Source organism: Oenanthe melanoleuca, chromosome 1A (assembly GCF_029582105.1).
Source record: "Oenanthe melanoleuca isolate GR-GAL-2019-014 chromosome 1A, OMel1.0, whole genome shotgun sequence".
NCBI classification, from domain to species: Eukaryota; Metazoa; Chordata; class Aves; order Passeriformes; family Muscicapidae; genus Oenanthe; species Oenanthe melanoleuca.
In genome coordinates this window covers 69,628,469-69,648,367 of record NC_079334.1, presented here as the reverse complement: position 1 = coordinate 69,648,367, position 19,899 = coordinate 69,628,469, and the positions used below count along the sequence as shown (strand labels likewise).

Sequence of the window (19,899 nt, the reverse complement as noted above, 5' to 3'; positions counted from 1 at the left end):
CCTTCGCAAGCCCAAACAGCTCCTGCCGAGGCTGTGGCAGCGGAGCCAGGGCTCCGCCGTCTCCCAAAGCGGCGGCGGCGGGAGCGGCGCCTCAAGCGAACGCGGGAGCGCGGTCGCGACTGAGCGGGCTGACTTTGGCGGGGCCGCGCCCGGATTGAAAGAGCGGCTGTGATTGGACAGGGCGGAGAAAGGCGGGACGGGATTGGCGGGGCTTGGAAGCTGCGAGGCTGCAGCCCGTGGGAGCGCGGGGCGCTCGGCCGGGCGGAGCCAGGGCTGCTCCAGGGGTCCGCGGGCCCGCTGGGTCCCGCTGGGTCCCGCTGGGTCCCGCTGGGTCCCGCTGCTCCCGAGGCCCCCCTCGCCTTCTCCCACCGTCTCTCGTAACCAGGTCCCAGCTAAAAGGCCCCCGTACCGGAGCGCTCCATCGGCACTCGGGGCAGGGGGCGGGGACGGGCGTGGTTCCGGGTGGCAAAGGCGGGCCGTGCGGTCGCAGCGCGGACCGGGGGGCGGCGGTGACACGGTGGGGAGAGGGTCGGCGGCGGGGAAGGCGTGCAGGGTCCGCTGCCGTTCCGCTTCTGCGGGGACTTGGACTGCCCCGACTGGGTGCTGGCCGAGATCAGCGCACTGGCCAAAATACTGAAGTGCCCGCCCCCGCCTGCTGCGGGCCCGCTACTCTCCCTTCTCCTCCGCAGTCCTCGGTGAAGCCGAAGCTGATCTGCGCCCCGGTGCTGCGGGACCTGCTGGGGGAGGCCATCGAGGCAAACGTGGGGCTATTGCAGTGGACGAGTAGTGTTTCAACACTACAATGGCATAATCAACAACTTCAATTAATCTCGTGTTCTGCATGCAAGCCTCAGGGTTAGGAACGCTACTGACCTCTGCTAGTAGAAATAATATGCATAGTAAGTGTTATTGGTATTAATATTTAGGTAAGAATTGTTGGTGTTAACACTGGTAGTCAGTGTATTAGCTGGTGTTTACCGTGACGCTCTGCTCCCCACAGTATGACAAGATCCTGAAACTGACCTCAGATGCAAAGTTAGGTGAGCACTGCTGTCCTTACCACCATCCCCCGATGGAGCCATGCTCCTGGATGGGCAGCAATGTGTCTGAGAATACCTTGCCAAAGTGACAGAGCTCACCCTCCCTCCCGTCTGCAGCGTCAGGGGATGTGAAGGTGACTTTATCCTCTCCGGTGCAGCCAAGCACAATGTAGACAGTGAGTCTCTGCCAGGTGAGCTGCAGCAGCTGGGACTGCCCAAAGGTAAGGGAAACCCTGGGGGTGAACTGTGAAGCAGAGCTGGTGGGATGTTGCTGACAGTTCCCAGCCGTGCCTCTTTCACCCCCAGTGCAGGGCAGGCTGGCTGCCGTGCTGTCCTCCATCACCTCCCTGCTGTGCCGTCAGTCCCCGGGGGCTCCTCAGGCGCTTTGGTGGAGTTTGGCAGCTGCAGGTCTGGTGTGAGCTGAGGGGTTCTTCTCTTGTCTCCCCTCACTGGCAGAGCGTGCCAGTGGGTTGTGCCATTTTGCATGTGACTGACTTACAAAACTGCAGGAGACTGAGTGTGGACACCATTGAAGCCTCAGGCTGAAAATTGAAAAGGCTTGGAACTTTTTTCTCTTTTCTCATGCTAGGGAATCTTTCCCAGGCTGAGACAGTTTTCTCAGTTCCAGCCTGAGCCTTTCCCAGAATGATAACATTTGGGAAAAACAGAAAGGAATTAATAACAAGATTAACACCTGGGCTTTACTGAAAAACAGTTTCACGGTTTGTGAGAAAGTTTTGTTTTCTTCCATTGTCCAATGGACTGCTGTTCTGTTTGCAGTTTGCGAACCACATTATAAATGTGGTTCGGCCGGTCAATAAATCGCTTCTTTGGCCACCTAGCTGGAAAAGTCCGTGTTGTTATTACACGCGATTCTTAGCGCGTAGCGACTACTAGGGACTTGTTACAGGTGTAGGACAGGTTCAAAAGAGACTTGGGAAAAAACCTCTATCTTCCTCAGTCCAGAGGGACAGCAGAACTCACATCTGCTCACAATAATCCTCTGGAGAGTGGAGCAATGTTTGTGTGGAAGGATGACTGAGGGTAAAATCAGAGGAGACGGAGAAGTTCTATTTATATCCTAATGTTATAATGGGGCAGAAATTTTAGGATAAAATACAGGTGCTGTTCCCAGGGTGGAACTTGGTTGGCGTGCTCCACGATGATTCTCCAGCAGAGCAGAATGGGAACACCACGACCAGGCTCTGCTGAAATCCTTGCAGGGGCAGCAATTTGGTGGTACTTTGAAGCTGATTAACTGCAGAGCAGCTGTGAGAGAGATGTCTTGCCGCCAAGCCAGCAACTGTAGCAAAATCGCTTTCCTCAGATGAACGTGGTTGTCATTATAGCCTAATTGTAATGTTACTGCACACCTCCCTCTCAAAGTTACTTGCCTCCAAAGAAGGACCACCTCTCACTGGGCACCAGCACTATACGGTTTTTTTTACTGTATCTTTAAAAGTGAGGAAATTTTACGCCAATCAGTAGCAAATACATGCATGACTAGAGTCGCTCAAGCTTCACCTAAATGTAAAGAAATAGTATAAAATAAACCAAGAATGGAAAAAAAGTTAGGGAGGGCTCCATAATAACTGCTGAGATCTGAACCTGTCTTCTCTCCCATAGGAACACCTGTTGGGTTAGAAATTCACTCTGCCTGCTGAATGTTTTTATTGGGGACTACAGCTTGTCTGTGTATTACTTTGAATAGGTTTTTGTAATCAAATACTATCACTGACAGATACCATCAACAACAATCCCTGAACCTTAATCTGTCACAATTTTATATTCATAAATTTATATTCTGTAAACTGTTAGTGTGACTCCTTCACGGACGCTAGCAGTTGCCAGCAGCAGGTGACATACTCAAATAGAAAGTCCCACTGAGGGGTCATAAAGTGGGAAGACCTGCTGAGGGGTCTCCCTTATGCTATGTGCCTATTTCCCTGGATATCCATCAAACTTCCCTCCAATCCAGCAAGACTGCTCAAGGAAGGGTTCCTGTAACAGGATGCTGACGGACTGGTCAGGCATAAGGGTCTCAGATTTCCTGGGGCGCTGACAGACAAATTCAATACTAAGGGTCGAGGAAATCTTCCCTTTTCATGTGACAGTTCTCCAATCACCAGGTTGTGATTCCTTGCCGAAGCTCTAAGACTGCAGACATGCACGTGCCAGTAGGGCCTTGAGCATGAGCATGCCTAGAAAACTACTACTACTGGCAACTCTAAACATGATCACTCTCTCACACTCCAATGACAGTACTTACTTAATCTCCCTTACTAAATCTTCCCTTCAGTGAAAGCCCAGACACTGTTCAGAAAACTGCTGTGGTGGATGGACCCTGGCTGGATGGCAGGTGCCCACCAAATTCTTTCTGTCAATCACTTCCCTCCTCAGCCGGATAAAATACAAAAAGGCTCATGAGCTGAGCTAAGGACAGGGAGACATCACTCACCAATTACCATCACAGGGAAAAAGGGGATAAATTAATTTATTACCAATCAAAATCAGAGTAGGATGATGAGAAGTAAAACAAGTCTTTAAAATATGTTTCCCCATCCTTCTCTCCTTCCCAGGATTAACTTTATTCCCAATTCTCTCCCTCCTCCCCACCAGAAGAGCAAGAAGGTGAGAAGGGAGGTTATGGTCAGTTCATGCCACTGCTTCCCCCTCAGGAGTCCTTGTGCTGCTGCAGCATGACATTACTCCTACAGGAGGCAGTTCTCCATTAATCTCTCCAATATGAGTCCTTCTCATGGGCTGTGGTTCTTCACGAGCTGATCCAGTGTGAGGTGCCTTCCCTGGTGTCAGTCCTTCAGGAACTGCTCTAAAGTGGGTCCTACCAGGAAACCTGCTCTTTTCTCCACAGGTCCTTCCAGGCCCTGCTCCAACATGGGGCTCTTCCACAGGGTGCAGTGGGTTTCTGCTTCCCTCCTGCAGACCTCTGTGCACTCCGGGAGGACAACCTGCTTCACTATGGACTGCATCATTTGCTGCAGGAAAATCTCAGCTCGTGTACCTGACACACCTCCTCCCCCTCCTTCTTAGCTGACTGTGGTGTCTGCAGAGCTGTTTCTTTCACACATTCTCAGTCCTCACTTCTCTAGCTGCAATTGCTGCTGCCCAATAACTTTTCCTTCTCAAATATGTTATCCCTGATGTGTTACTATCATGGCTGAAGGTCTCAGGCTTGGCCAGTAGCATCCTGGAGCCGGCTGGCATTGTCTCTGCCAGACACAGGAGAGACTTCCAGCAGCTTCCCAAAGAAGCCCCTCCTGTAGCCTCTCTGCTACCAAAACCTTGCCATGCAAACCAATACACATGAACATCACAGAAGCCTAAATATAAGCAAGAATAAGTCCAATCTAAAGTTTTATTACAGGTCTGCAAGCTCTTCCTCCTCACACAGGAAAAACATGCCAACTATGGGATAGGCACTCTGTTGAACATTTCCTGCATTCTTCTTTCCTTCTGGTTCTCTTCCTAGATTCAGAGGAGCTTCTGATCATGACCTTATCTAATGAACTGTGAACAAGACACAGTTTGCTGAGTCTATCCCTGCTGCATCACTCTTGCCCTCGTATACAAACCTGGTTATTTATGGCAGCACTGATCTGGAGTATCAGCTTCACTCTGGCATTCACATGAACAGCACAATTCACAAATCACCTTGGTGAGTTATTTCTTTCAATTAGATTGTCTCCTCAAGAACAAGAAGAAAGACCAATAAAGGATGTGTGAGGCAATAATATTAGGATCATCTTCAAATACTTCATTTATCGTAGAATCATAGAATCGTTTGGGTAGGAGGGGACCTCAAAGATCATCTTGTTTCAGCCCCATGCCATGGGGCTAGATCAGGTTACTCCAAGCCTTGTTCAGTGTGACCTTGAGCATTCCCCAGTGACTCAGTTGTATGAGCGGAGAATAAGTAGGACCATGAGTGTATAAAGATTTGATCTCCCAAGTAATTATTCTATTTTGGGAAGAGAGAAGAATATGAGTAGCATATTTTCTTTGGTTACAGAAGGTGCTCCAAACTGCTGACTTGTTTGCTAGAGTTCTTTGGCCACAGAAAGCTCAAACAGCTGCAGCTGAGGACAGATTTGTTACTATCAGACTGGTTTTTCTTTCAGTTTTTGTGACCTTATGACTAAAGCTTCTGTAGAGACTACCAAATCCAAGCACACTGGTATGGACAGCCATGCTGGTGTTTATGAACCAATAACATGACAAGAACAGTGCAAGTTACATTCTTTTGATAGTTCTCTACACCAATAACAGCTTGAAACTCATCTTCTGTATGTCAGAATATTTCCTCCACACTCCACCACCCAGTTGTGCTACTGCTCTTCACAAACTTGGCGTTACTTTTAGTCCATTTCAAAGTGATAATCTGGGACACAGAATAAAAAGGAAAATTGTGCCCGGAAATTTGGCCTTTACATTTTAGAAAAACAAGTCAAATACTGACACCCAGATTCAGTTTTTCTGAACCTGCCCTGCATGTATGTGGCTAAGCTTCAGTATTTGTACAGGAACATGCACTCATTTGCTTAAACATAGCAGTGTCTTTCTGTTCCTACTTCCATATTCGTGTTTATGGAAATTTTGTTTTGAAAAACACTGTCTCTCCTTTCTTGTGTTTCTACACCCTTCTGTCTGTTGGCACAGCATTTTCTTCCAGCTTGATTTATACACTATGCCGACGGTTGTTTATCATGGCCACAATGTGTGACAGGTCCAAACTTTTCATCATAACCTCCATGAACTCCTCATCTTTCCTTGCTCCCTCCACAAATTCATCCAGAGAAAGTTCACCTGTGTCAGACATAAATAAAAGGCATCAGAATCCACATCTGACAGGAAAAGGAGTACAGCTATCCAACAGTAGAGACCACTTACTATATCGGCATTGTTCTAAGGCACTGTTCTAAAGTCCTCAGAGAGTCTTCCTAAGCATTTATGAAACATCCCCAGTATCCAGACAACACCCGCTTTCTTTCTTTTCCCCATACACAGGAAGAGATACATAAGAAAGAACAATAGAAGTGGGTAGCTAAGGAGTGGGATCATAGTATCCTTTTTGGCTCAGCCTATGGTAGTATTAACCTGCCCTATACTTGCTGATTTTCAAGGATAAAGGAACTGACAGAAGGAGCCTGTGACAGGCAGAAACAAATTTTTCTGTCCTAGGCCAAAAAGCCCTTGTGCAGGGAAGCAGCTCAGCAGAGTCATTCTGGAATATCAAATGAGCCTGTCAGAAAATAATGAACACCTGATGTAGCAAGGAGAGAGATTCCTCTTGGGGACATACAGGGACCATAGTGACACTGGGCACTTCATGTTCTTGCTGTACTGCCTGCAGTAGACCCAGTGAAGAAACTCTGAATTTAAACTTTAAATTCCATTTCCTCCTTTCCATGCTGAAGTACGTGGGAGCAGCTGGGGCCATTTGTTAATATTTCCCACTTCTAATTGGCATGAGCTATATAGCAACATACAAAAAGAAAAATAAAACACCACTCCAAAACCCCACTACCAAAGTCACGTGGACAGAACAAAGTTGAGACTCAGTAGAGGGAACAAATCCTGTCACACTGATAATGTATAATGCCTGGAGAAAAATCCTTTTTGGTCCATGGAGAACGCATTACTAGCTGAGAATGCAAAAAGAAAGAAAATATGAAGTGAAGAGGCCTAAAGTTCAGCCAAGAAAGGAAAAAGTGGGTGTTACTCTGAAGAAAAGAGACTGAGCTGGGTGGCAAAGGCAGGAATCTTACCGTCGCCGTTCACATCGATCCTGTCGAAGACTCGGTTGGTGAACTCTTCTGCACTAGTCTCATGGTCACCACCATTAATAGCTCGAATAGCCTGAAATAGCAGAGCAAGAGTAAGAAGCTGCCTAACGACTCCCACACTGATTCCATGTGTCAGCATAGATTCAAAATAAGACTCTCATGCCTGGTACCTTCCCCATACAAATGAACCAGCATCATAGGAAAGCAAAGCACAAATCATCAGGCCTTAGGGATGGCACTGAAGGGTGCAAAGGGAGCATGGCTCTGGAGCACGGAATGAGCAGCAAAACCCAGAGGATTGGCCTAATTCTGCTTAGGTGCAGTTTAGGCTGCAGAAATGGCAGAATCAGAATCCACCGAATCGATCCACTTTGGTCCACATTGTGACCTTGAGTTGTGCACCCAGCCTCAGAAACACCGTAAAACACCCTCTACACTTGACATTATGAAATTCCTTTGTTATATGCTATGGTAATTATTTCTCTTCTTACTTTCACAGTTTCCATCTATATATGCTTCCTGTGTGTCTGACTTCTCCCTAAGCTCACTGGAAATTCATTTTCATCTTGAGAAACTAAGGCTTATCCACTTCTGTTTGCTACAATTCTTCTTATTCATAACTACATAGAGTGGGATTCTCTTTTCTTTCAATGTTAATTATTTCCTTTGTTTAAGGATGTCCATGAAATATTTCAGAGCCTTTATACTGATTCTAAAACTATTAATTTTCTAGTTTTTAGCCTTTGATATTTGGTCATTTTCTTCATTTTTTTTTTCAAATGCTATTTTACTGAAACTAATATCATCTCAGCAATTTCCTAAGGCTACCAAAAAAGACACTAAACTACACCCACAAAATACAAAGGGCAGTAAATTTCCTGCCACCAGTTGTTGCCCACAGGACTTGTTTCTCAAGATCTCTGTGTTAACTATTGCTTCGCTGTAATGTCTGAGTATTTCTATTTCAAGCTACTAGTAGGAGGCTGTATGTCACTACAGGTATTGATTTTGGTCGGGTCTCTTTGATACTCAGCTCTAAAATTCGTATCCAGATAAGAATGCATTATTAACATCTTATTAGTGCTTTATCAAATCAATTTTCTGACATTTAATATTCAGAAATATAATTTATTTAGGGTCATTGTATCTTTCCTCCAGCTTGATAATTTCCCATTATCAGCAAAATAATCTGAATTTGCAGTATAATTAATTCTGAGATATTTATAGTGATCTTTATGCCTACAATTCCAACCCCATCCACAACAGCTATTTGCATACAATCCTTTCCGTTCTTATTCTTCATCAGGCTATTCACCAGAGTCAGAAATGTTCTATTATCTTGATATTTAGGAGCTGATTCTAAAAAGTAAATTGAGAGTAGCTCTCCAACTTCTCATGGGGAAAAGAACATATGAAGGACACATTGCAGTGATAGCAGCTGACAGTCACAGCATCTGAAACCTTGTAAAGTGCACTTCAGGTCACAGGTAGCTAAAACAATTTTATGGTTAGTTATGCTGTAACATAAGCTGTGGTGATAAAGTGTCTGTCAAGTCTGCTTATTGCATTATACAGTGGTGGGGAATTCTGCTCAGAGAAGGAATGATCATCCATATGGGAAACAGCAAAGGTCTTACTTGTGGGATTTGTCTTTAAGGAAAGAGGCAAGAACACACCCCTGGGGATTCACCTTGATGATGTTGAGCAGTTCATGTCGGTCAATGCAGCCATTGCCATCTACATCATAGAGCTTGAAATACCAGCGCAACTTCTGCTCCATCTTCCCTCGGAGAACGAGGCTGAGGGCAGCCACGTACTCCATGAAATCAATATATCCATCCTGTCAGAAAAAAACCCAAATTGTGACAGGAATAAACTGAGGGAGTTACTGCTCTGGGGTGGTTTCATTTTATTGCTCTTTAGACTCACAGCTGAAAGAGAAAGGCCAACAAATGGCACAGAGATTTGGACTAAGGAAAAATCTTTAGTGCACTGACACATGTTATTTCTCTAGCCACTAAACACCTAGGTTCCTAAAGTTATGATCTATTACATAGAAGCTCCCCTCTGCTCAGCACCTGCACTGAGGGAACCTGCCACTCCTGGTTGTCAGCATGAACAAAGCTCCCTCACCAAAGCTGACTGCCCAAGAGAGAACACTGATCCCAACCCATGGGCTGCAAGTTTTCTGTACTAGTCTGCTCAGCCTTTTTGGGGAACTATGCTATTCCACTAAGCCATAGATCTCCATTCTGTGGAAAATAAAGTGACTGGGGATATTTTTTAAATACGCATAGAGCATCATTTGACCACTGGTAAAATGTTCAGTATTAAGGTTTTTAATAATGCATTTCTTGACTCTAAAGGAAGAAAGAAAGAAACTTAAAAAGCTCTTGTTTCTTCTGCAAGAAAAATGCCAGTTAGTAAAGGTTCATCAGCCCTAGATTTAAAGCTGACTAAAATTTGAAGCAGTTAAAAACAAACCATGAATAAAACACATACCTAGGTCAAATATTCCGAATAACCACTTCAACAAATTACAGAGCAAAAAAAATGAAACTTTAAATTTAAAAGTATTTAAACAAAGTCATATACCTTTATGAAATAGATATTAATAAACATATGTAAAAGGTGAATGTAGGTGAACTAGCAGAGCACTGATGTTTTACAGCAAGGATCACAATATCTAAAATGTTATTTCAGGGCATGACAGGCTGAGAGAGTCATGGCTGGTCGACCTGGAGAACAGAAGGTTCCAGAGAGACTTTGGTGCCCCTTCTGACACTTAAAGGGGGCTTAGAAAAAGACTAGAGGGGTACTTTGGACAAGAGCATATAGTGACAGAACACAAGAAAAGTGGCCTTAAACTGATGGTGGACAGATTTAGATTAGGTGTTAGGAAAGAATTTCTGACTGTGAGGGTGGGGAGGCCCTGGCACAGGGTGCCCAGAGCAGCTGTGGCTGCCCCTGGATCCCTGGCAGTGCCCAAGGCTGGGGCTGGGAGCAGCTGGGACAGTGGGAGGTGTCCCTGCCATGGCAGGGGTGGCACTGGGTGCTCATTAAGGTCCCTTCCACCCAGAGCATTCCATGTCTCTATGACTCTGTGCTGCCCCTCCCTGCCATGCCCAGCACACAGAACCGGCCCCTCTGTGACAGCAGCCCTGCCCGGGCACTGTGAGCGCCACCAGGGCTGTGGGTGCTGTGGTGGTGGCCGCACTGCAGGTGACACCTGGGCTCTGCCTCTGCCACCTGCGCTGGCACCGATGGCTGTGCTGGGGCTGCTCGTGCTGCTGGCCCTGGCCTGGCCCGTGGGGGCCACCTGGGACAGCTGCAGGTCAGTGGTCTCACTTAGGGGGTTCCCTGTAGGGGAACACACATGTTCCTCTCACCGCAGTGCTTCAGCCTCAGTCCCTGCCAGCTACTGGCACCACCTGTGTGTGGGGCTGCAGCAGTATGGGGGGATTGATGCACCCAGGGGTCCCAGGTCCTCCTGCCACTCAGCACTGGGAAGGAAGGTGGCATGGGGGACCTGCAGCTTGAGCAGCAGCAGCCACCATGCAGGGCAGTGACGGCTTTGTGTTACAGAAGGACCTGCTGGCTTCGGCCCTTGGCTTCCGACCAAAGCCCCATGGCTTCTGCTGAGGACATGTCCCTTGCTGTGGGTGGCACCAGTGCCCAGGCTGGGGCCTGGCCCAGTATTGTCAGCATCCAGGCCACCTGGCAGAATGGCACGTGGCACATGTGTACAGGTGTCCTCCTGGGCTCCCAGTGGGTGCTCACGGTGGCACACTGCTTCGCCAGGGCCGGGTAAGAGCCAGCAGGGACAGAGATGTCCCCAGAGCAGGTCACAGCACCACGTGCCACTTGGATCCTGGCTCTTTCCTCTCTGCTTCCCTGTCCACCTTGGGAAGCAGAAGGCTGGGAAGTGCTGGGCTGCTGCAGCCTGTGGCTCTGCTCCCTGTCACCCCTCTCTCCATCTGCTCCCCAGGGACTTCTCCAAGTGGGAGGTGGTGATGGGGGCCACAGATCTGACTCAGCCGGGCCCTGAGGCTGAGGTGAGACACATCCAGAGGCTCCTGGTGCACCAGCACTACGTGCCTGCAACAGCCAAAAATGACATAGCCCTGCTGGAGCTGGACCAGCCCGTGGAGTGCAGCGACTACGTCCAGCTGGGCTGTGTGCCCGACGCCTCGCTCAGGGTCTCGGAGCTGAAATCCTGCTACATCACCGGCTGGAACTTTGCCAGAGGTGAATTCTGACCTGGGTGTGTGCCCCGAGGGGACTGGGCACCCTGGGGACACAGGCTGGGCACCCTGGGGACACTCCATGGGGAAGGGGCAGAGCCAAGACTGGGAAAAGAGAAGGAAGGGGAAGGGGAAGGGGAAGGGGAAGGGGAAGGGGAAGGGGAAGGGGAAGGGGAAGGGGAAGGGGAAGGGGAAGGGATGGGTACAGAGCTGCTGGGGGCTCATTCCCCTCTGTGCCCACAGCTCAGGGAGCAGGCATGGTGCTGCAGGAGTCCAAGGTCCACCTCATGGACACGGAGCTCTGCAACAGCAGCCGCTGGTACGCAGGGACCATGCACCCCCGCAACCTGTGTGCTGGGTACCCGCACGGAGGCATCGACACCTGCCAGGTAGGAGTGTGTGACGAGTCCCTCAGCAGGTCCCTCAACTATGTCCCCTTGTCCCCAAGGCGTGGTCCTGGCCACAGAGCCCATCCAGTGCCCCCATCAGACTGAAAGGGTGGATGTGACCCTGGAACATCTGTCCTCTGCACATATGGGACCCATGTGCAGAGATGGGAGAGCCCCTGAGCAGCTCCCAGCCAAGGGCTGGAGGCTCCTGAGCAGAACCTTCCTGTGCCAGGAATGCGGGACCTGGCGGGGGCTGGGAGAGAGGAACCAGATCTGGGGCTGGGAGAGAGGAGCCAGATCTGGGAACTGGAAAAGAGGAGCCAGATCTGGGAACTGAGAGAGAGGAGCCAGATCTGGACCTGGGAAAGAGGAGCCAGATCTGGGAACTGGGAGAGAGGAGCCAGATCTGGGAACTGAGAGAGAGAAGCCATATTGGAACTGGGAGAGAGGAGCCAGATCTGGGGCTGGGAGAGATGAACCAGATCTGGGGCTGGGAGAGAGGAGCCAGATCTGGGGCTGGGAGAGAGGAGCCAGATCTGGGGCTGGCAGCAGCCCCCCACAGCCCCTGAACCCTCTCTCCTGGCACAGGGGGACAGCGGGAGTCCCCTCGTCTGCAAGGACAACAGAGCTGACTACTTCTGGCTCGTGGGCATGTACAGCTGGGGGAGAGGCTGTGACACAGCCAGGCACCCCGGGATCTACACCTCCACCCAACATTTCTACAACTGGATCCTGCTCCAGACGGGCGTGAGCCCCGCAGAAAGAGCTGGTCCAGCACCGGAGCTCGTCATCACCGTGGCCCCTGAGCAGCGCAGGAAACCAGAGGAGCCAGAGGAAGACATCAACTTGAGCCCCGAGTACAGCCAGAGACCAGTGGTGACATCCTCGGGCACGTCACTGCCCGAGGCGTTCCCATGCCAGATCATAGTGCAATTGTGCAATGTGCTGCAGGAGCTCCTGCAGTTTCTGAGGGACAAGAAAGCGTGAGCAGCAGGGGGATGAGCAGGAGCCAGGGCTACAGTGGACCACGGCATTTCCTGCTGGGCCCAAGGTAGCCTTGGGCCAGAGGCTGCTCAGTCCTGCCCATGCTGCTCCGCTGCAGCCGCACCGATGCTGCCGTGACTGAGGTGTTGAAGTAAAGTTTCTGTGTTCACCATGAGCCGCTCTCAGCCCTGCTCAGTGCCCGCAGGCTCGCAGGGTCCCTGCTCCGCCTGTCCTCTGCTGTGCTGCTCACATTCATTCTTCAGCCTGGAGAGGGCCCCAGGGAAACCTTGGTGCCCTTCCAGTGCCTGCAGCAGGTTATGATGGGGGAGAGCGGCTTCTTGCACGGGCAGGTCGTGACAGGACAAGGAGGGATGGTTGAAATCTAGAGGGGAGATTTGGGTGACCTGTTGGGAAGGAGTCTTTATTCGGAGTGGTGAGGCCCTCGCCCATGTTCAAGGCCAGGTTGGATGGGGCTTGGAGAAGCCTGGGATAATGGAAGGTGTCCCAGCCCATGGGAGGAGATGGAAGGAGATGACTCCTAAGTTCCCTTCCAACCCAAACCATTCTATAATTCTACAATTGCAAGTTATAAAAAAAGAATATTGAAAATTTATCCTCTTTATCATCATCAGAGTTCTCAAAATCTGAAGGTCCAGAGGGCAGATGATTTCATCCATCATGTCTGTATTGTGACAGGGCAGACTTTACTCTGGTGCTCTTGTTCCTTGCCCTTGTTCATAAAAGGATCTTAGATTAAGTGACTAACTGTTGACAGACTAAGATTAACTGATGTAGGTCCATCACCACTAGTTGCCTCATTCCTCCTGAGATCACTATCGCTTTGTTTAGATGATAGCTTTTAATCTTTTCTGACTTAATTTGAATTTGAGAATCTTCTTATAACATTGTTTATTGCATAACACAGGGCTCACAGGAGAACTCTGGAATGCACAACATCCTTAAATAAATTTTTAAGTCCTTAAACATCCCAAGAAGGGAGAGAGGTGAAATGAAAGAAAGACTTGTGCAAAAGCCGTAAAGGTTTTACTTTACCGTATGAAACTGCTTCTCATCACTATTATCCTCTTAGGCACAGAGGACTTCGAGGTGACAAAAGATGTTCTTTGAGGTCTGCAGTCATTTCCAATCATTACATCCACCACAAGACCTCAGCTACCCTAATGGAGCCTGTCTGCTCCTCGCTTTAAGAATTTTGTAATATTCCAAAGCATTTTTAACTCCTTATACTGTCTCACACGTGTCCAAAATACCATTCTTTGTTGGTCCCTACGCTTTTCTTCTTCAAGACTAACACTGTGATTTCCCACTTGGTTCTCATGCCTCTATGACTGTATCCTCCTTGACTCTGTTTTGGAACCTTGGAGCAGAGAGTAAAGCTGAACTTTCCCAGCATGCTATAAACTCAGATTTCTTTGTCATTAAGAATACAGGCCTGCAAGCATAGGCTGAAATATGTATGGATAAAATGCAGGCAAAATGAGGGCCATTGCATGCTTATAGGAATTATGGGGGCTACTGTTTTCTACCAACAGTCACCTGTCACAGTGAGGAACACTACCCACCCCTCACCCCAGCTGCAGCATGAAGCTCCTCCCAGCACCGAGGTGCACCACAGACAGTCTGCCCATGCAGTGTTAATTTCAGCTGCCAAGTACCTGGAAATTACTCCTCTGTGCATGCTATAATGATTTCTATTGCATCTGATTCCTGTGGTCTCCACGATCTCACGTGCTCTCCACAAGCTCATACAGCTATATTTTTGAATAATAAGAACATGTAAGAAGAATAACTAAATTAGCATTTTGCTGGTTAAAGAAGGCCAAGTCAAATAATGGGCAATAAGAGGATGAACTTGCACAAGGTAGTAAGATAATCAGATGTACCTATGTTTATGTCATCTATGGTATTACCTGTAAACATTCATTTGCTCCTTACATTTAGCTGCTTTACATTGGCATCCCTTGGCAGCTTTCCTCATCAATGTTAGCAAGAGAAAATGTTTGCAAGAGAAAGACAAAGGCTCTGAAAGTGCAGGAGTTGAATCACTTCTAAGCAGCACAAGACAGTTAATTCCTTGCTGGAGAACTCACCTTGTTCATATCAAACGTGCGGAACATCTGCTCAATGTACTTGTTGGCCTCTGGATCCAGCCCTCGAAGCCCAAAGAACTGCTTAAATTCATGCTCTGTCAGCTGTCCAGAAGGACACTCTGTCATGAATTTCTTGTACCAGTGGTGGATCTCGACAGCCTGTAGATCATCCACTGTGGAGCTGCTGTTGTTTCCCATATGTGTCTATGGTCAGAAGGATAATGCTACAGGAATGATCCTCTTCCTCCTGTGGCTCTCACAGCACTGCCCATTTGCTCCTGTCCATGCTCAACAATAATGTCAGTTACATGAGGGATCTAACTTTCCGCAAGCCAGTTATAAATGTTAATCTTCTTAGAGGCTGATCCACAAACCAGAAAGTTTCAATGATACAAACAGTCTTCTTAGAATGGAAAGGAGATGTAAGATAATCTAGCAAATCACTGCTATTTTAAGAGCTAAAGCAGGAAGGGTGAGAAGGTTAATCAGACACTGGCATTGAGGGCTATACTGCTATACTGCTTTTGTAGACTACCCTATTTTTAACCTTGATATAGTTATACATGAAGATAAGAGGAAATGCCCCAAGACATGGGCTGTGAGGTTAAGTAAAGATCTGCTCCCCTAAGTGGATTTGAGGGTCTGTTTTCTCAAACAGGCACATTGAATAGCAGAATATGTAGGATCAGAAAGTGTTGCAGAAGTTGCCCAGTATGAGAATGAGGCTATGTGGGAAAAAGCTCACATCCATGCACACAAAGGAGCACAGAGGAACACTGGGGAAGTCAAATAATCCCCTGGTTTGGCAAATCCAAGAACCACCACAGAAGTGCAGTCAATCCGTGAAAGGCTTAACTGCACAAAGGGGAAGGAGCAAAGAGAGACAAGCATAGGCTGGGGAACAAAAATTACCCAGAAAAGAGAATAAAGGCCCTATCCCAGATCCTTCTACATCTCTTGCAGGGGAGCCATAAGTCCCATTGGCCTAGAGGTGGCACCTGTCATAATGAGTCAGTGGGAGAGGTTGTAGAGTACCCTACAAACTGAGTACTGCCTAGGGGCATGGAAAACACTGTGGGGTCCAGGGCAAGAGCAGCTGGGGACAAGACTCACAACAGGATATTTAGGGGACTAACAGAAGGCGGGGAAAGGGATGAGTCTAGGTGGTTTGGGAATGAAGAAGCATGAAAAAATGGAGGCGAGGGGAGTAGAAGGTGTTAGTTGTGTGTAGAGTGCTGCTAATCAGTATGAATGTCTATCCATGTCTTGTGCCTGGTCATCACAGTCTTTCCTGTCTTCAAACACTTCTCCCTCCTTTTTTTTTTTTTTTTTTCCTGGCTGCACACCACTGTGCTCTGGGCATATGTATGCACGGGGATTTAAGTGCCCACAGCTGGATTGAATGAGACCATGTCAGTCTATGGTCACTAGAAAATATCAAGCCACACTAGCCAGCAAATAGGCCAAGTATTTTGTGAAACAGGTGTGTGTATGTCCCTGTTAGTGAGACTCTGTAGTAGCTGACTATTAGACTGAAGGTGTAGGGCTAGGGTGACCCAGCTGTCTGTGTTCCCCTGCACAGCAGACTGAGCACCTCATCACACGTACAGGGGCACACAGTGTTTGTCTGAGTGTATGTTGTTGTGGCAGTGGAATCTGTACCAGTGATGGGCAAGGCTGTGCAGCTCGGAGGGTCTGGCATGTCCAGCTGCCAGGAGCTGGGGCAGCGAGAGGCAGCTGCTGAGCAGGCTGGATGTCTAAGCCCACACACTCTGTGTGCTTCCCACTGATGGACCTTCACAGAATCACAGAACGGTTTTGGTTGCAAGAGTCCTTAAAGATCATCTATTTACACCCCTTGCCGTGGGCAGAAACACCTTCCCCTAAAGAAGGTCACTAGAGGCGAGGCTCCCTTGCTGGCTGTGCTCCTTTTGATGGAGCCGGCTGTGAGTGCACATTGCTGGCCCATATTCAGTTTTTCATTCCCCAAGACCTCCAAGTCCTTCTCCACAAGACTGCTCAATTCACTCGTCCCCCAGCCTGTACCCATGTTGGGGATTGCACTTGGCCTTCAAGTTGAAGTTGGCAGGGGCCCTTCTCTCTAGCCTGTCCTGATTCTTCTGTATGCCCTAACCCTTCCCTGTAGAGTATCAGTCACATCACTTCACATACACACTTGAACCCAAAACTTATTTTTAGTATAACAGAAATTTTAACAGTCTGATTTGAGAGTCATGATACATCTACATCTAATTACAGAAAAGCAAAGAAAATAATGTAGGTCAATACTTACATACAAGAAAAAAGCTGCACTAGTAGCAATAATCCAATTAAAATTGCAACACATGCACTTTGTCTCCTGTGTTCTCTGGTGTTACACTGACCTGCCTGCTGCTCCTCTGGATATTAAGATCTGTGGTTCACTTGGATGTTTGCAGAGGAGGAGGGGAGATTCACGGGAAGTTCTCAGTGTCTGGGTCCTTCACTGACAGGAATGTGATGTTCTTGTGAATGGTTTCCTTATCCTCTCTTCTTTTTTTTTTTTTTCCTTCTCTTTCCTTCCACTTAGACTCACATACATATGTGTTAGAGTTGTAAATATCTCATTCTACTCAGAATAACTGCTTGCTATTACTACCAGTATTAGCCCATGGTTGTACCACGCAAACATAGATGAGTAAAATTAATTAGCCATAGATACCTGGAGAAATTGCTCTCATACTAAAGTGAACAAAGTGAAGTGAACAAAGCTGCAGGCAGGGCATGAAACACCCAGAGCACAGCTGGCAAGCCTTGGTCCTGAGGCCCTGTGAGCTAGGGACAGAGCCCGTGGCGCCAGCAGGACAGCGCTCCTGTGCCATCGGGAACAGGAATACAGCGCGTCTGAGCGCGCAGCGCCCTGCCCAGCGCACAAGGAAACTTCCGAAACTCCGGCCCTACACCTGGCTGGGGGCAACCTCTGGTACCAGTGCAGACCAAGAAGTGAATGGATCAAGAGTTCTGAGAAGGAAAACAAAAAACTTGACGGGGGCTGGCAGTGTGCACATGCCCAGCAGCTGAGGGGGAGAATTCTGTCCCTCTACGCCACTCAGCAGAGACCCCACCTGCAGAGCTTTCTCCAGTCCTGGAACCCTCAGAACAAGAACGATTTGGAGCTGCCGAAGCAGGTCCAGAGGCGGCCACGGAGCTGCTCCGAGGACCGGGGACCCTCTGCTCCGGAGACAGGCAGGGAGAGCTGGGGGTGCTCAGCCTGGAGAAGAGAAGGCTCCGGAGAGACCTTACTGCAGCCTGCCAGCATGTAGACGGAGCTTAGAAGAAACACAGAAAAATGTTTTTGTGCCAAGAGCTGTAGTGCCGGAGCAAGGGACAACAGCGCTGATGTACACGAGCGCAGGCTTAGATTGGACATCCCCGGGAGCTCTCAAAGGCGGGTAGGACGGAGCTTGGAGCTACTCAGCCTAGTGGAAGGTGCCTATGGCAGGGAGCTGGGACAGGATCATTCCCAAAGGGACGCTCCGACCGAAGCACGGGGCTCCGCTCCGGGCGCTGCCCGGCCGGGAATGAAGGAGCCCCGCCCCCGCCCCGCCCCCGCGGGCCCCGCCCCTCTGTGCGGCCCCGCCCCTCCGTCTCACCAATACCGCCTTCCCGGCTCGAAACGCCGCAACTGATTGGTTGCTGCCTTGTTATTGGGTAGGAGCCCAAAGTGTCCTCGGGATTGGTCACTTTGTGCCATGTTGCAGGACAACCATGGCGCCGAGGCAGGTGCTCCGTCGTGATTGCTCGGCCGTCACGTCTATCTTTCATTTGCCGCAGCTGATTGGTTTTTCCGCGCCCGGGGCGGGGCCCCGCCGGAGGCGGAAGTGGCGGCGGCGCGTTCCGGTGCTGAGGTGGCGCGGTGGGAGCGGTTCGGCGGCGGTGGGGTCCTGCCGGCGGGGCTCCTCGGCAGGTTGGAGCCGCCCCGCGGTGCTGACCGCCCTGCCGCGCTGCAGGTCAGTGCTTCCCCCCGCCCTCCCTGTGCGGACCGCGGACTCCGCCGCCCGGGCTCCTTTCGTGGCCACGCGGGGCCGGAACGGGTTCGCAGCTCCCTGGGGCCCGGGCCGTGAGGGGCAGTGGGCCGGGGAGGATCTCTCTTCTCGCTCCGGGCTTTGCGGCCCGGCCCAGTCCCCCCTGGCCGCGGAACGCTGCCGGCGGTGGCCGCAGGTACCGGGAGCGCGGCCCGGCCGGGGGAGGGTCGCACTGCCGGGGCCCGCCGGAGCCGCGCGGTCCGGTCAGCCTGCGGGGCTGCCCGCCGCCCCAACCCAGCGCAGCGCTCCTGTGCTCCCCGTCCCTCCTGCTGCTTCCCCTTGCAACCCCTCTACTGCAGCAGTGCTTTTAATGCGTGTTTGATTTTAAACGAAGGGAAATGCAAGGAATTAACTTCACTTATGTATAATAAACTTATAATAGAATAAATTAGGGGAAAATATTGTCAAGTCTTTCTTTGCTGTGGCTGATATCTAGGGATAGAAATATCCTGCTGACTGCAGACTGTGCAGACTAGCAGTGGGCTTAGACTGTTTGGGTCAGGGACATCTATTTCAGAGGAAAGGAGCCTCCTCCAGATCACTGCTGGTAATTCCTGTGTTCAAAGTAAAGTTTCCCAGAGAAAGTTCATTAGTCACAGAAAAGCCGAGCAAAGGTAGAGGATGTAGAGGATCCTGGCTCACATCCTGAGCACAGCGAGGTTCCTTGTGTTCTGCTGTTTATTACAGAGGTGGGAATCTGTATGCCAGTGTGAGCCTGGGAGAGCACCAGTCTTGTCTCTTAGAGCACTGTTTGCTTTATTGGGGTGAGGCAGTGGAACACAGAATAACCTCTGGCCTTTTGTGTTTGTGAGGAAACTGGTTGGCATTGTATAACACCAGGATATTCCTGCCACAAGTTCTGCAGGCTAATGCACAGGACAGCTGCCACCCTCTGTGCAGGCTGTTTGCTTTGGGACAGAACTTAAAGCCATGTTATGCTTGTTCCTGGATTTGTTCTCAGGGAAGGTTCAAAGAAGGCAAAGCCAGGTTCTTTCCAGTGGTGTCTGGTGGAAGGATGAGAGGCTGTGAGCAAGAACTGAGACATAGGCGATTACCTCGATCATCAGGAAACACTTCTTCCCTCTGTGGCTTACTGAGCACTGCCACAGGTTGTCCAGGGAGGTTGTGAAGCCTCTATCCTTGGAGATATTCAGAAGCTGCCTGCACAGCTTCTGCTTGAGCAGGGAGCTTAGACCAGATAACCTCCTTACTTCAGCCAGTATTTGGTATTTTGGAAAGATTCTCCTCTAGCCTTTTATTTGT

The 19,899-nt window shown here is 49.4% G+C and overlaps 2 protein-coding genes and 1 pseudogene across 3 annotated transcripts in view; 2 read left to right on the top strand and 1 right to left on the bottom strand.

Annotated features, from left to right (window-relative positions):
- Positions 1-4,399: 4,399 nt before the first annotated feature.
- On the bottom strand, positions 4,400-14,770 carry LOC130248426 (guanylyl cyclase-activating protein 1-like). Its single transcript, XM_056482181.1, has 4 exons — positions 14,573-14,770; positions 8,535-8,684; positions 6,827-6,917; positions 4,400-5,864 (listed from the first exon to the last, which is right to left on the bottom strand). The coding sequence occupies exons 1-4, from the start codon at positions 14,768-14,770 to the stop codon at positions 5,737-5,739; spliced, it is 567 nt and encodes a 188-aa protein (XP_056338156.1). The 3' UTR covers positions 4,400-5,736.
- Positions 9,782-12,636, top strand: LOC130248425 (acrosin-like; annotated as a pseudogene).
- A 3,682-nt stretch (positions 14,771-18,452) lies between the features above and the next one.
- The window catches only part of GOLGB1 (golgin B1), a 37,402-nt gene continuing 35,955 nt past the window's right edge, over positions 18,453-19,899 (top strand). For both annotated transcript variants that reach the window (XM_056510591.1, XM_056510585.1), the window contains exon 1: positions 18,453-18,561. The gene's annotated coding sequence lies outside the window, so the exon portion shown is untranslated. The remainder of the gene's footprint in view (positions 18,562-19,899) is intronic.